Source organism: Sprattus sprattus (assembly GCF_963457725.1).
Source record: "Sprattus sprattus genome assembly, chromosome: 11".
Taxonomy (NCBI): Eukaryota; Metazoa; Chordata; class Actinopteri; order Clupeiformes; family Clupeidae; genus Sprattus; species Sprattus sprattus.
In genome coordinates, this window is record NC_137909.1 from 11060386 (window position 1) to 11077444 (window position 17059).

Genomic DNA, 17059 nt, shown 5'->3' on the forward strand with positions numbered 1-17059 from the left:
CTGTTAGGTGCTGAAAAAATAGTCCTTTGCTAAGATTGGCACCGTTTTGTCAACCGTAACTGGCACACTTTTGTCCTTGCACTTCTTTAAAAACTATAATTCAAAATTAAAATTCCAATGTAAAATATGGTTGTGGCTAACTCAGAAAATGCTCAGTCAAAGTAGGCTATGTGGGATTTCAGATAAATCCAGCCAGACACTTCCCGACCATGTTATGATTCCCATGTAATAATTTGTTATTTAGTCTGAATGAGTGATTTTGCCAGTCAACTCATGTGTATTTGTATAAAACATGCTACCCCTTCAGGCCTTTTTTCTTCAACCATACAGAACAATGAAATCCACATGGGGACATTGTAATAAACCACTAATTACGAATGGTGATTTTCTTATTTAGCCGGGACTTGTAGAAAACCTTTTGCACACAAACCTCAGCACGATTTTTACTTTAAATTAAACTTTATTGTAATTATGCAGAGTAGTGGTAGAAAGACATTGAAACACAGTAAGCATCTAATCAGAAGTTCAAGAAGTTGCTTTTTTTAGAGAATGTTTTAATAATGTCTATCTGTGAAGCCACTGTTCTGCCGGTCGACCATCTCATCCCGCCCTGTTCTGACACTCATGAGATGACAACAGGAGAGAGAGAGATGGAGGGAGGAAGTGGAGGAGGCAGTGGCAGAGACGTACGTCAGCTAGCGCTCTACTGTCACTGGGAGCTAAGCGCGTGGTGAGAGGCAGAGGTGAGGCGGGGTGAAAACGGTGCCGGGTGCTTACCTACACCAGACATGCCCAGTCTCCATGCGCTGGTTGACGTGCTAAAAGGGCTCCATCTGGGACATGCTGTAGCGCTAGACTGAGCAACAGTTAGAGAAACTGGGCTGACCAGCTCACACGCTGGGCACAGGAATTTCACCTGTGGGGGGTGACTATGACACATAATGGGTCGGTGGTGGCCAACGGCACGTCCGCCAAAGGGCACGAGCTGAAGATCGTGATTGTCGGGGACGGGGGCTGCGGAAAGACCTCCCTGCTCATGGTCTACGCCAAAGGAAACTTCCCAGAGGTAAGGAGGGTTCAGACACAATAGCCACGGCTATTACCAGTAATGTCTTCACTGTGATCTCCATGAGGTAAATTATCACACTGGCCTTAGGAGAAGGTGATGAACTTCTTCATGAATCTGCTTCTACACCACACATACCACAGACAGAAGAAGCGAAGACAAAACTGTCATTTCGGATTCAGGCTGTCCATAGGTTCAGGTCTTTATTCATTTTATCAGTCAGCAGAGACCAAGGAAGGAACTATTATTGCGGTGTGTTGTGCAAATGTATTCAAATGATGACCCCAGGATATTTCTCATATATTTGTTTTCTGAAATGGTATGAATTTTTGATTTGGACTTACAACCCTCAATTAATGTATTTTACAATTAATTAGAGAAGCTCATTCAGGAAACCTGCTTTTCAATGACTTTCTAGCTTATTTGTCTAACACTCTAAGACAGGATGCTATCCTCTTACTTTTCAGTGCATGTTTGACCCTATTTCATGTTCTCCTTTTACACCCTATGACGTTGTAGTTCCTGTAAAGTTAAACTATCCTTTGTTCCTGTACACAATAAAGTCTTCATTATGACCCCTGACAGGGCCAAGTGGAACATAATAGGTGTGGTATCATTGGAATAGAAATGTGGTTGTGTCAAACAAAGAAGTTGCATATGGAGATAGGATGGCTTCGAATATTTCATGTTTCTAAAGTGTCTTTCACTGCATTTATTTAAGTGTATTTTAAGAATCTAATGGAGTAAAATCCTGTTAATATCTATTTTCTCTCAGAAATATGCCCCATCTGTGTTTGAGAAGTATGTCACCACAGTGTCTCTCGGTGGGAAGGAGATTCAGCTCAACCTGTACGACACGGCAGGTAGGTGTGCCCGCCGACCCGTCTCTCGACACACCTCAGCCTGCCTTTGTGTGATCAATGCCTCAGATATTAAACATTTGGCTGGCATTCAGAGTGTGCACTGGGCGTGGGGTCCACTGGTGATGTCCCATTCAGACTTGATACCCCCCCACAATGCCAGGTCCTGCGGACTTTGTTCAGGAGAGGGTGGATAAGCAGAGGTCACTGGGGAATATCACCTCTCTGGCCTCTATTAAGCAGACTAAAATTAAGGCTCTGTTGAAAGTCAGGAATGTCAATCAATAAATCAATGATGTGTTGTTCCAACCAAACAAAGACCCCCCAGGACCTTCAACCTTCAATTGATGATTGGTTTAGTTTCACATATGCACCTGTACAATGACACAGGGTGTTTGCTTTTAATACATTAGTTTACTAGTATAAATAATTCTAAAGTCTGCTGAAATCAATTCTTCAGCTCGTTTAGCCTAACAAAAAGTGTAAAACGTCTGTGGTGAGAACGCTGCTCTTGCAGTATTTGGTGGGCAGGCATCACTGAAAAGCGTTTTAAAAATGAGGCCTTGTGGTGCTGACCAGAATGTCAACCATATTTATGGTCAGGTTGTCCTTTAGAGAAAGCGGAATGATACATTCGTTATTGTGTGTAGTTTTCTTTTGTTGGCATAGCAAACATGGTTTTTCAACCACTCCCTTGCACCAGTGTTAGGTAAATGAAACTCTTTGAGTTTGTTTAGTCACTCACAGAGTAACGTTTGAAGGCTGAATAGATAAGCAAGAAAACAATTTCCCTCACAACCTCATTCTAAATGAGGAAGTTGTAGATGTGAATATTTAGGTGGGACCTCTATCAGAGGGAAACTATTTCTACAGTGGCCTTCCACATTTTGTGGTGTGATACAAAATACATTGTCTTTTTCCAGTCACCTTCAATCAGAATTCATCCAGATATCACATATCAAGGAAGCTGCTTTAGCATGTGAGACAGAATAATCGTTAAAACTCATGCATATTAGTCAGCCAGAGTCCTAACCCCTCGTGTCACATTTGGGGACTGTCTTGACGGGCTGTTGTGCTTTCCTGAGAACTTGACCCCACACTGTTCGCACACCATCCTCACAAACTCAAGCTTATCTGTGTGTCACTGAAGTCAGAAGCCTTGCTGCTACACAGGAAGAGGAAGTATGAACAGGATGTGGTTTGATGCACTGTCTCTTGCATGTCTATGTTCTGAAATGTTCTTTGCTCACTCGTCAGGAGCACAGATGGATCTAACATGGTCACAGGCACCGGATGGATTGCACCAGACAGCCACACCCTCCACTAGCACATGAACGCACAAGCATTCACACACACACACACACACACACACACACACTCTTGCACGCACATGAATGCGTGCACACACACACACACACACACACACACACACACACACACACACACACACATGAACACACACACACACTGTGCCACATCTAAATTCATGGTTACTAAGTCTCCTAGGTTTGACTCATCAGGCTGATACTTTTCCAGGCTGTTTCACACCATTATGTTACCTGCTGATAGCAATGCATGTCATGCCAAACTGAAGGTCAGGGCAGCCCTGAAGCTGGCTTTCTTTGGAAGCCAAGGAAGCATTCATGGACATCAAGAACATGTTTTCCTCACAATTAACTTCCTCATATTGACAGGTACACTAGGTGGAGCTGAGGGTGGGGAGTGTGGTCTGGAATGTAAGCGCATGACTTCAGAGAAGCGCTTCAGAGATGAGATCTGTGTGAAAACATGCCACAGCAGCAACTGCCATGGTGTTTTACATTGCTTCATTGCATTTTTGATTATATTTTCAGTTAGAATTTTAAAGTTGAAAGACACTCCAGTTGTCTTTGAAAATTACATCAATGTAAGTAATTACAAAACCACGATGTCAGTCCTTATTTCACTATGCATGAATGTATTTCTTGGACATCCTGTTAGGCTGCATGTGCTCTCTCTCTTGCAGGCCAAGAAGACTATGATCGCTTGAGGCCTTTGTCCTATCAGAATGCAGATATGGTGCTGGTGTGTTATGATGTGATGAACCCGACCAGTTTTGACAATGTCTTAATCAAGGTAAACTTATGAAATATGACAGCTGATACATGATATGCAGAGATATTCACCTTTTACTCAATTACAGAAAAAGATAGAAAGATGGAAAGAGAGAGAGAGAGCGTCTGTGTGTGTGTTTGAAGGGGAGAGAGAGACCTCGGACAATCTTTTCCGAGATAATGTATCGCTCTTGACTCAAGATTTTCGACATTGAATGATCAGTGGAATCTTACTTCAACTGTCTATCAGACCCGTCACTGACTCCCCTCATCCCCCTCTGGGTGGGCCTGAGGCCTGAGCCTGAGTCCTGAGAATAGACAGGGACAACAGTGCAGTTGTGTGTCTCACCATGACCAGCATGTGGGAGTCATCCCTCCATTAAGCAGTCACGGGTCAGAGAGCAGGAATGCACACGTTCAGCCTCAGAGAAAATGAACACACTCATGGCCCAGAACACTGTTAACTCACAGAGACACACACACTCTCTCTATATATATATATGTGTGTGTGTGTGTGTGTGTGTGTGTGTGTGTTTGTGTGTGTGTGTGTGTGCGTGTGTATGTGTGTATATGTACTCACGCACACCTACACACACAAACACACAAACACACACACACACACACTTTTAAAGACAATGGGCACACTCAGGCCTGAAACACACCTTACACACACATTCAGTCTGACAGAAAATGAGCGTCCAGGGCACATCTAAAACACAGACACACACACATTCAGACACACACACACACACACACACACACACACACACAATCCGCCGTGGAGAAAAAGAAAACATTCACTTCCAGAACACAGTCAGTTCTGTCCGTAATCAGTGGAACGGTGCTGAGTCAGGACCAACTGGCAGTTCATTTGTATCTGAGGGGCTGCTGTTGATGAAGGGATGCCTGGTTTATACTGATATACCAGCATCTCTTCCGGAACACACACAAACACACACACACACACACACACACACACACACACACACACACACGGTAATACAACATAAAGCTATTCATCAGTGATTCATTTACATTTAATAAGTCAACTACATGAAGAATAATACAGAATCACAGAACATAAATATTGTTGTTAATTACATTAACAATATAAGCAGTTTGAATGGTTGATTAATTGTTCAAACTGATGGTTTTAGTCTGTAGTTTGGTACAATGGACAATGATGTCCTGTAACATTTCCCAGGTAGTAGAGACAGTACATACAGTTTGTGGTTCCTTCCTTCCTCTTAGTGGTACCCTGAGGTGCATCACTTCTGCCGGGACGTTCCTCTAGTCCTGATTGGATGCAAGACGGACCTCAGGAAAGACAAGGAGCAGACCAGGAGGCTCAAAGCCTCTGGACTGGATCCAATCACCTACATGCAGGTAACAGTACATCCCATACAACTTCCTACAAATCATCTGACTTTCAAACTGACCATGACCTTTTCCTGATCCTGATTTGGTACTGATGTGATCCTGACCTGGCCCTGATTTAGCTCTAAGTTGCCCTGGACCTGGCATATCTGTGCCAGGGAATCTGTTATCAGTGTTGGGAACACACTGAAGTTTTTGTGTAGTGTCGCGTGTAAGAGATATTTCCCCCAGAAAGCCTAGCGAATTGCTGGACATGGTGTTCTGCATGTGCTTTTCACCAGGGCCACTGGTCAGGATCCATGTCTCATAGTCTGTCAGCAGATCCTGACTGGGTGGTCTGACCTGATAATCTCACAGCAGCTAGACCACTGTTTAGGGATTTTTACTGCTCCATACATTTACGGTAAATTGGTGCAAGACCGGTGTGTGTGTGTGTTGCTATCTGTGCATGTAGTGTGAATATAGTGAATGGCTGAGGTGTGTAGTGACCAGTGGATGATCAGTGTGTGAAGAGACTGGTACGTGAGCAAGATGAAAGGGTTTAGTGACCAAAACATAACGTGTGTGTATGTGTGTAATACATGTCTGGTGTATGAGTTACTAGTGTGGGTAGAACAATGTGTGTCATGTGAATTACCAGTGTACGCAGAAACATGTATATAGTGACCAATGACTAATGTGTGTTTCTCTCCTGTTGTGTACAGGGGCAGGAGACGCAGCAGCAGATTCACGCTGACGTCTATCGGGAGTGCTCCGCCAAGTACCAGGACAACGTGGAGGACATTTTCCGCGAGGCCACCAAGAGAGCGCTGGCTGCCCGCCGCAAGAACAAGCAGAGGAAGAAGAAAATATGTTCCATCCTATGACTGCAGAGAAATGTAGAACCATAAAGAACCAAAGGACATGTTTTCATGGCAAGAGCTCAACGTTTGACGAGGCACAGTGAAATGCATCCATGTGCCTGTTGACACATTGCGTGCCATAGGTACTTACATAGCTTATTTTGTAAAGTATATTTTATTTTTGATATATGTCTCAGGATTGTGTATAAGAGAAAATGTTGCCATTTATATGGTGCCCTGTAGTGTTGTAAAACTCTGAGGTCCTATGGTGTTTTGATATTGAGATGTTCAGGCTTTTTGTGGTTGTAAGTATGGATCGAATGTCAGTGCAGGAGAAGGTCACTTCTATCAGACCTTAGAGACTGTTGAGCTGCCCAGCCTTTCACCCTCACAGAAGACCTTAAAACAGAGGGCGAGGAAGAGGACTGGTGAAGATGATGCAAACACAGAGATGGAGCCTTCACCAGCCACATAGGAACTCTGGGATATCTGCTGGGTCAGATGTTTACGCTGCTAGTACCAGAGACTGGTGTGGGAAAAGTTACTGTGCTCATTTACTGTTTCTGTACTGAGACTCATTACACGGATGGGTCGGGTTCTCTGTAGGGTCAAACATCTGTCAAACTGTTGGCAGTTGAAAGTGATAGGTACGTGAATCATGGGAACTGTGCCTTGGAAGGCCATTTCTTATCTCTTAAATTGATTTTTATCTTCTTTTACACAACCCACAGTTCACAGCAGATTGAATGCTTATTTTTTGTTTTGATAATAAAATGATTTTTGTACACCCGAAGGATCAAGTTAACAAGGCCCCAATCTGGTTTGCAGTTTTAATAGCATTTAATACTTTACAGTTCATTGGCACACGTCACATAATAGCGCAGGTGGAGTTGACAGGGTGTTTGGTGTGCGACACTGTGGAATGATTGACACCATTGGTTGTACACTTACACACAGCCCAAAGCAGCACTTGGTGTTTACACCACACGTCTTTAACGCCATGCCTTTAAAGAATGAAAGAGCATTTGGAGGGCCCTGAAAAGTATTTTGCTGTTGCTTAAGTTGACACCACCCTTACCCAGAAATCAGCCGTGGAGGAGTGTGAAGGTGGTAAATGCAGTTATACTGCCTCCTACTGGACAACACGCCAAACTTACAGAGCAATCATTCAAGGCTATATGTAATATGTAATCGAATATTGGGGGGGGGGGGGGGGGGGGGTGTAGGGGATGTTCTAATAATTATTGTGGTGAGGGTATCAAACACTTATCAAGGCTGGGCACGGTGGCAGAGGTCAAATTTAGTGCATACACATATCCTTCACATCCAGCTATGACACTGAGTACACACTCAAACTCACAAAATAACATGCTGGGTAAATCTGAAACCTAAACTCAGGCTAAAGGTAAGACATGTTGAGCCACTCACTCAAAACATTCCATGATTCCATTATTTTAACTTTTAATTTGAAGGTTTTTATTCATTTTATTATTGTATTGATTTGATGGACCAAAATTATATTTGTTTTAATCATTTCCCATACGAAATGGATGTTCAAAGTAGGTATTTAGATTGTGAATAATTCGACACTTAACGACTCAAATGCTAAAGTCCAGGTTATTGCAGGGAGTTATTGTAACTGAATAGCACAAACAAATTTAAATACGAGTGACATACAGTAATAGGGGATTGTGTTACTACTGCTGAGGCTTTCCTAACATTTAGAAACTGCATTACAAACCACTGGTAAATCCTGAATCACTGTGCCCGCCTCCACCTGTCAGTGGATCACAAACTTCCTGATAGACAGGAAGCAGCAGGTGAAGCTGGGTGAAACAACATCCAGCACTCGTTCAGTCAGCACTGGTGCACCACAGGGATGCGTGCTCTCCCCACTGCTCTTCTCACGCTACACAAACGACTGCACCTCAGGAGACCCATCTGTTAAACTCCTAAAATTTGCAGACGACACATCAGTCATCGGCCTCATCCGTGATGATGATGAGTCTGCATATAGGCGGGAGGTTGAACAGCTGGCCCTGTGGTGCGGTCGCAACAACCTAGAGCTGGACACGCTTAAAACCGTGGAGATGACAGTGGACTTCAGGAGGAGCCCCCCAGCACTGCCCCCCCCCCCCCCCCCCCCCCCCCCTCACCATACTCAACAGTACTGTGTTGGCTGTAGAATCCTTCAAGTTTCTGGGATCCACTATCTCCAGGAACCTGAAGTGGGAACCCAACATCAACACAATCATCAAGAAGGCCCAGCAGAGGATGTACTTCCTGCGCCAGCTTACAGATCTCTGTTCACAAAAACAGTTACTTCCCCCTCGCCGTCTCACTATTGAACAACTCAGAGTAACATATATGTTTATCCATGTAGCATATATTTTTTTATCCCTGCACTTCTTGCACTCTCCACTTCTTCTTTGCACTATTGTAACATTCCCAGATCCTGTATATACTTCTCAAACTTTCATAGACCATTGCACTGTTTGTTTTTGTATTGAGTTTGTTTTTGTATTGTGTTGTGGTTTTGTTTTTTGTATTGTATTGTGTTTGTTTTGTATTGTGTTGTAATGTATATTATGTGTAAGCACATTGAGTCAGTTCACCAGGTCAAATTCCTTGTTTGTTCAAACTTACTTGGCCAATAAAATCTGATTCTGACTGCTCAGGAAGAGTATGTCCCAAACATCAAAGAGGATTACACTCCCCTGGCTGATTCCTAAGAGCCTCAGAGGTCGTTTACATGGACCCTACTTTGTCAATCTGATACAGATAGCTAATACAGATAGCCCTATCATTTCAGGCTGAGAAGCACAAAACCACAGCTTGTGTATTCACCAATACAGTACAATTGTAAAACTCAAGAGATATTCTGTTAAGAAGATCTACTATGTAGCCTAAAGATGTGGCTTTAATGAATAGCATGCAAACACCATCCCTGTTTGGAAAAAGTCTTTGGGGATCTGTGAGCTAAGAACTGCAATCTTATTTGTAGTACTGGTGACGTACGCAGTGGCCTGCGTTAATGAGCCCTGCATGAGCTCCACCTAGTGGCCTAACATGAGCCAACACTTCCAGCCTGAGGTGCTGGTCATGGGACGGCTAAAGGAAAGCCATTACACAAGTTTCTGATCCAAACGGCTTTATTCTGATGTCCAGCAATGTACAGTGAATGTGTGAATGCAAGGAGACCTGAAAAACAAATAAACATCTTTCACCCTGCATTCAGTTCCAGTTTCTAGGCTTGGGTTGTAGGCACAGATTGCAGTTTTTACTGGGGAAAGCTGAAGGCCTGAAGACAATGGCAGTGACCGCACAGACACACACACAAGCCGAAGTAGAGCATGTTGTGGGTAATGATAATGATATCACTACATGTCACTTCTTGCTTCTATTCATATCATGCGTAAGCACCTGACACCCAAGCAATGAAAATTAAAATAAAAAAAATAAACCATCTTTTGAAGACAGTTTAAAAAAAAAAAAAAAAAAAAACATATTCAGTGACCTACTTATTTCTTTTCACATCATCAGGACGCCCGCTTTGATGTCTGAGAGGGAAGCTTGCTCGGAGGCAACAGGCAAGCATGCCACTCTGAAATGCCCATCTGGACTGACGAGGGGCTGTAGCCCCGTCAAATTATCATAATTTTGTCCAGTACCATCATAACTATTTATATATTGCCAATTGCTTGAAATTACAATGAGCATTGGCATTCAACTCCAGAAGTCCTAACCCATCACAGCAGCTGTGCTAGCAGCAAACATGGCTTCACAGTACATGATTACAGCAAATTGACAGAGTTCCATCTTTCAGCCTGCAAGGACAATTTTACTCAAACAATTTTGCATTTCTGTTAGAGCAGGGGAAGCATCCATGGCCATACCAGAGATTTAACAGTGACAGAGGAACAGACAATAGTTCACTACTAACAAAGGAGGATCAGGGAGATCTGCATAATACTGTTTTGACCTAGTGGTAATGCATGAACCCCCAGCAGTGCACAGATACGGCAAATGTATTCTGTTAGTGTTTTAAGGGGTTACTGGCGCCGTCAAAATCTTCACCAAAGCAATGCGGGTAAATTAACACTCTGAGCCAATCCCTTGCTTACTCTGGAACATTTCATGAGCAGCACAGAATAAGGGAGCTGTGTCTGTGTGTGTGTGTGTGGGGGGGGGGGGGGGCACAAAAAAAAAACACTCTTACAGATAAAAGAAAAAGAGGTTGACAGGAAAGACAGTACTGAGAGGAGCAGAGACAGACCCCTCACTAGTAGCTAGTAGTGGGACTAAATGAGTCGTTCAGCATGGACCTCTCCCTTTGGAGGATCTAGTATCCTTTCTCCTCCTACTGTGGGTCCAGTCAGCAGCAATTATAATCATCATCTTCTTCTTCTTCTTCTTCTTCTCTTGAGTTGAGTTCAGATGTGAGGTTCCCATATAATGTTCATGCGCAATACAGAAAACAAACAAACAAACAAAAAAGAACACAAACTCCTGCAAGTCTGCATTAAGTTGTTCAGATTCCCCTCGGAAACGGGTTGCACCCTGACAACACCCTACCTTCAAGGTAGCGTTTGCCGCTACCCAGGACCGACCTGCTTAGTGTTTTCATTGCATGTGAGCGAGCAAACAAAACTAAGGAGAAACAAAATGAGAATAAACCACAGGTGACCAAAGCTGCCTTGAGACCTGTAGACTCTGACACACACCTAAAACCTTCCCACACACCCCTTTTATGCCCCCCGCCCCCCACCCCCCACCCAGACTTTCTGAATTGTGTGTGAGTTAGGGTGCCATGACTGCTCTCCGTCCTAGTACTGGCCACTTTGCCTCCTGGTAGTCATCTTCGCCCCCCACACCTGCTCCCTTTCAGTCTGCTTTTTGCAGCTTCTCTTTGTTCTTCTGGAACTTCTGGTGGACTACTTTGAGCGTCGTGAGAAAGTTCCCCAGGAACAGGACAAGAAATGTCAGCCCAAGCATGAACACCTGCAGACACAGACACACACTGAGTATGAGTGGCTGTGAGAGTGCCATGGGAAATGTCAAGCTTTCTGTTCGGTGCACAAATCAGATCAGATCAGATCGTCCATCCATACCTGCCACTCCTTGCAGTCCTCATGGTGCGCCAGCTTAAACAGGGTAATTGCGTTGTACAACTGCCAGAACTAATGAACACATGAAGAGAGAAAAGATCCGCGTCAGAGTTTATCTGTCGTCATTATGAGCAGGAACCCCCCCCCCCCCCCCCCCCACACACACACACACACACACACACACACACACACACACTCCACAGCTCAGTTAATAGTTCATGTAGACGTAAATCTAACAGAGATCCTCCCACACACCCTATCTTCCCCGTCGGGGAAGTAAGTTGCTTGACTGGAGTTTATTGGTGGAATGTCCTGATGTAACAGAGAGTTTCTGCTGAGTGTGTTCTCTGTGTTCATGAGAACTCCTCAGCCTGATTCTGCCCTGGGCTCTCAGCCTCTAATAAAGACATTGAGAGCATCCTGCTTCCCTGCAGCTACCGGATCAAGAGGAGGCACCCCACTGACACTTAACATGTAAGAGCAGATCCTGCTTCAAGCAGCGACTCCACTGACTCTGAAGCACTTGTTGGTCTTACATGTTAAACCACTACCCTGATGTCTTTAGTCATGTAAGTGTGATTGTCAGACTCTTCCTTAGGCAACTTAAAGCCCCATGTGATTGTCAGACTCCTCCTAAAGCTACTTAAAGCCCCATGTGATTGTCAGACTCTTTCTAAGGCTACTGAAGGCCCGATGTGGGTGCTGAACTTGAGAGACGAGTCGGCTGTGAGGGCCCCTCATGTCTGCCGGTAGCAGCAAAGACTCACATGGCCAAAGAAGAGGACGGGGAGCAGGAAAGTGAGTCCTCTCCACATCCACGACTGGAAGCCCTCTGGGGAGACGAGAAAAAAATATAAAAATAAAGTTAAACATCCAAAACCATAGAAATAATAACACAACTAAAATGAACAAACTAAAAACACTGGGTTGATTCCCAGCTACAATGCCGTGGAAGAGGCTAAAACTACCTGCGTTGTCAATTGCATCTATCTTTTAGGGAAAACCTGACAACCTCTCACAAAGTACACAATAGAGTATTTATTTACATTCAATTTTTAATTTATAGACATTGTAATATAGTATGTACTACACACATTTACACTCTGTGCCTGTGTGTGTAAACCTGGCACATCGGTAGTCATTTGCCAGTCAAAGCAGATGTGTGTGTGTGAGTGGAAGAGCATCCGTCTCCCATGGCATTCAACAATACTGTGAGGATTAAGGGAGTAATTGCCGTGCACAATGTGTGGGTGAACCAAGTCAGTTTTCCCCTTTATACCTCTGAGGCCCTTAACTCTGCAGCTCTCCCCTGCCTGCCTCTGGGACCCCTGACTCTGGGGCCCTGGCAAGAGGGTTAGGAGGAGTGTGCATGTCAACTGACGAAACATAACACACACGCAGAAATCAGACACAGCCAAACCCAAAGGCTCTCTTCTCTCCTCTTACCCACGGTCAGGTCCAGCTGGTTCCTTTCCCCCAAAGCACGCAGCCTGTACAGACAGCCACTCTGGTAATAGTACTGAAGGAACTGTAAAAAACCTGAAGCACAAACAACAATCAATTACTATGTGACTTATTGTTGAAACAATCCACCTAAACCTATGATAAAGATAAGTCACTCGAAGTCTGGTAAATTGACAGACTTTCTGTGGATACATTATGGTAACTGGACAGGCTTACTCTGATAGATGGAGAAGGCCAGGAACTGACTTCTGAACATCTGATACATTGATCCCTCTGGCCTGGAAAGCAGATGCAGTCAGTTAGTTCACTCTGAGCGATGATCTCTCATCTACCCAGGTGTCAAGCACTGACAGGGAAACACTGTTGTCTTTAAATGATCACGCATGACTGACATGACACATTAACTGGCAGTAAGAGTGGGAACACAAAAAAACACTGCATGTGTGACTGCTCTATGAACGGACAGCTCTTAAAGACAGTGGACACACTGTTGTGCATAAATGACTACTTTCTGAACAGACCAACTGACAGTAACAGTGTGACCACAGAAAGACACTGCAGGGCCTAAATGCGTAGTCTATGGACAAGCTAACTGACAGAAACAGTGTGACCACAGGAAGACACTGCAGTGGGCAGTTGAGTACTCTGTGAATAGACCGCCTGAGAGTAAAAGAGTGCTAAGGCGGAGGGGTGAAAACATGGCTTCTTACCAGGTCAACATGACCCCGGAGAGGAAGGTAGACACATAATGATGTAAAACCCACCATCCTTTAATTCTGAAAAACATACAAACCACACATAAGCTGTCATACCGATATGACGCAAGAAAAGCACACCATTACACCACATTATAAACTTTGAACATCTTATTTTAAAAAGTTTAAACTACAGAAACTGATCCAACATTGTACCAACTGGTACATTGATCAGTGGTGATAATTTCATATAGTTGTGAGTAAATGCCGTAACAAAGAACAGACGCCAGCCATACATAAAAGCCAATAACACGTGGCTGGAGTATTGGTTACTCAACAGCGCACACACATATGAGCAGCAGTGTCTGAGAAGAGCAGAACTTACCGTGACCCATTACTGATCAGAACACTCTCTCTTATCGTCAGTGTGCAATAATACCAAACAAGTAAAAAATTGAAGATTTCATCTGTGACACTTGGGGGGAAAAAAAAGAAAATGTTTTAAGACTGTGTAATTGCAAACAGTCTGCATGATCAACTTTTTGGTATAAACAAACACTGTGGATAAAGATAACAGTAATTACCACAATTTAAAATAGCGCTCTAGCTGATAACGTCCGCACCCAACACTGACTACAACGACGTGAAAAATGATATCGTTGGGTATTACTTTAAAAGTGACTGTGTGAACGATAGAAACGTTGACAACCAATCAGAATCCATCGAATGTTAATCACATTAATGGCAAAACATTGAAGACATAACAAAAATAAGAGGTTTTCCCCCATCATTGGTCAGTGTGGACACTCTTGTAATAATTACAATTGTTATTATCCTTCATATCCAGGCAGTTTGGATGACCCTCAAATAATAAAAAAAAATCAAACCGCTCACCGATAGTTGAAAAAGAAGAGACAGGCCATGGCACCAAACATCAGAATAATTGTCAGGTAAAGTTTGAACTTCTCATATTCATCTTTATAAGCAAACCTATCCAAAGGAAGCAGACAATGAAAAAACATCTGCACTAAAAACATGAACTCAAAGAGAATATGAAAGTGTGAAATATGAAATAACTCATGACATTACTTTGCCTGATTGCTGAGAAGGGTTACATTCACATTTCCCAGGACCAAATGTAAGTACAGTCTGAGGGGTCAGAGAAACACATGCATTGTATGTCAGCAGCAGCAGCAGCAGCAGCAGCAGCAGCAGCAACAACAACAACAACAACCCGTGGAAGAAAAACTGCTTTAAATAGATAACACTTTAAATAGATAACACACCTAGTTTTCGGATGGATAAACTTACCCATTCTTCTTTGGCAGATACGCTTCCATATCAAAGAAGACATTCTGTTTCTCTTTGATTTGCGTTTGAATATCTGTAATCTGTTCAGACTGTTTCTCATCAGATGTCAAAGCGCATCTGTCAACCACATAAATAATATCATCAGGACAGCGCACCAACACCAGTTCATCCCTAAGTTAATATATGGTTAAGCATTCAGAAACATGTCTGTCAAACAAATCTGGAGCAAGACTGTAAATTATTTCACAGTGCTTTTCCCCAGCTGAGCCCATGGTGAGGGGTCTGCTAGACCCAGTAGTCCAATCATGAGCTCACATACTTCTTTAGAGTGGCCCTGAGGTCCTTAAGGCCTTTCCTCTGTTTGCTAATGGCACTGCTGCATATCGCCTGGAGACTGGTCAGCTCTTCAAGCTTCTGTCGGTACACCTTGTGAGTTTCCTGAAAAAAAAGAGAAGGCTGAAACCATCACAGATTGGTCTGTATATTCTGCAGACATAGGTACAGGTGTTTATATCCTGCAACAACATACACCATCTGACATAGGAGCACAGACCAATAGACATTAAAGCAGCAGTAAGGAGCTCTGTCTAAACAAGAGAGCTAACAACCTGAAAGATATGCAAAAACCTTGCAGACAGCACCATCAGCTCAACTGGCACTTATAAAAACTTGCTTACATGCTAATTAATGGTGATATAGCTGGCAAAGATATATTATGAAAGTTTTTCTTTAATTTCCGCAGGAAGTTCCAGCCCGGAAAGCAGAACTACATTGTTCATATGGGAATGACACATGTTTATCCGTCTTCACACGGCATTATTCCATCAGAATAAATGTGAAGATGATATCAAAATATCATGTAGTATTATCTTGTTACTAGTTAGATACTAGGTGCCTGTAAAACATATTTCATAAACTGGCAAATTGTTGCATAGTCTCAATGTCTCACCTAATAGGTATCTAAACAATATTTTAGATTAACTGACTTGATCAAGACATAGTTTAGAGCAAAGAGGAACTCTTTTTTGCGACCTCTTACTCCCTCTGACAGGATCAGACCTGCTCACCTAACTACACAAGCCAACGAGGCGGTGACAGACCTTAACCCTTCATTGACAAGCTAAACTACAGTACCTGGCTATAGCCCACTTCGCAAAGCGGTTTACCTTATTTGGGTCCATATACCTATTTAAAGATAATATATATACATTACGTCGCTAAACCATCACAGTTATAACATACTAACTATTAACCACGGCTAAATAGCCAAATGCTTTCTAACAAACTAGCTACATCTGATACTGCTACCTAGCCAACTGGGCTAACAGCTTTTGCTAGTTCCCCAGCCAGTTGTCAAAAAGGTGAGTGTCTGAACAAAATGGGATACAATTGAATTTCAAACAACTGCACCTTGTTACTATCAATCTGTTTGGGTACTTTTATGGAAAATATTGGCAAACACCCGTTTATCCATCAGGAATGATTGTTGGGTACAGGGTAACTAGTAAATCACTAGCCAACCAGTCGTAGGCTGTCCACCAACAATAGGAATATGATAACCTTGTAGCTAGCTAGCTAGCAAACTGCAACAGCTCTGAAGCTACCCATGTTACTCCAAACGTATCGGAAGACCTGGCCCTCTTGCGCTCAACAAAAAGACGTAAGTTATACATAACCACATCCTCACCTGTAATTGCTGATATTCTTTGTCGATTTCTTCCCAGTCAGTTTGACACCTCTCCAGTGACATCGTCCCCCGTTTCCCCTCGCTCTCCTTGCCTCTCACACCACCCGAGGACCACAGCTGTGACTGGCTGTCCTAACGCTGCTCAATAGCGCATGCGTGTTGACCAGCTACAATTTCTCAACCCATTTCTGAGCATTACAATCAGCAACTGTGTCCAATGCGAGGACAGTGTTACATAAGTGTTTTACCTCTGTGAACTGTGTCTGGTACAGTTACATTATGTACTCTTTCCACACATGTTTTCACACTTGGACACATTCAACCATTGCAACAATTTGTCAATGCAATTAAAGCAAGGAATGGTAGAGTTGTCATGCTTCTAGCATAGATAATGAAGGTAAAATAATGCCAAATGATAATGAACGTGCTTTCTTAATAATAAGAAGGAAAAGGACTAGGACTGACACAGCTTTCATATGGAAGACACATTAAGTATTACATGCGAAATGAACATAGTAAAAATGTATTGCGTTTCTGAAAAAAACAAAACAAACAA

General features: G+C 43.1%; 2 protein-coding genes across 2 annotated transcripts; one reads left to right on the plus strand and one right to left on the minus strand.

Moving 5' to 3' along the window:
- Window positions 1-931: 931 nt before the first annotated feature.
- rhof (ras homolog family member F) lies at window positions 932-6444 on the plus strand (the record flags this gene model as incomplete). The annotated part of the gene is made up of 5 exons (XM_080848034.1): window positions 932-1066; window positions 1842-1929; window positions 3932-4041; window positions 5271-5405; window positions 6101-6444. 5 exons carry the CDS (start codon window positions 932-934, stop codon window positions 6260-6262), a joined length of 630 nt encoding a protein of 209 aa, XP_080704160.1. The 3' UTR covers window positions 6263-6444.
- Window positions 6445-11043: 4599 nt separating this feature from the next.
- Window positions 11044-16597, minus strand: tmem120b (transmembrane protein 120B). The gene is made up of 12 exons (XM_080847645.1): window positions 16504-16597; window positions 15136-15254; window positions 14817-14933; window positions 14595-14654; window positions 14400-14495; window positions 13891-13980; window positions 13521-13586; window positions 13027-13088; window positions 12793-12885; window positions 12114-12178; window positions 11350-11418; window positions 11044-11239 (listed from the first exon to the last, which is right to left on the minus strand). Exons 1-12 carry the CDS (start codon window positions 16564-16566, stop codon window positions 11123-11125), a joined length of 1017 nt encoding a protein of 338 aa, XP_080703771.1. The 5' UTR covers window positions 16567-16597; the 3' UTR covers window positions 11044-11122.
- Between the last annotated feature and the right edge of the window lie 462 nt (window positions 16598-17059).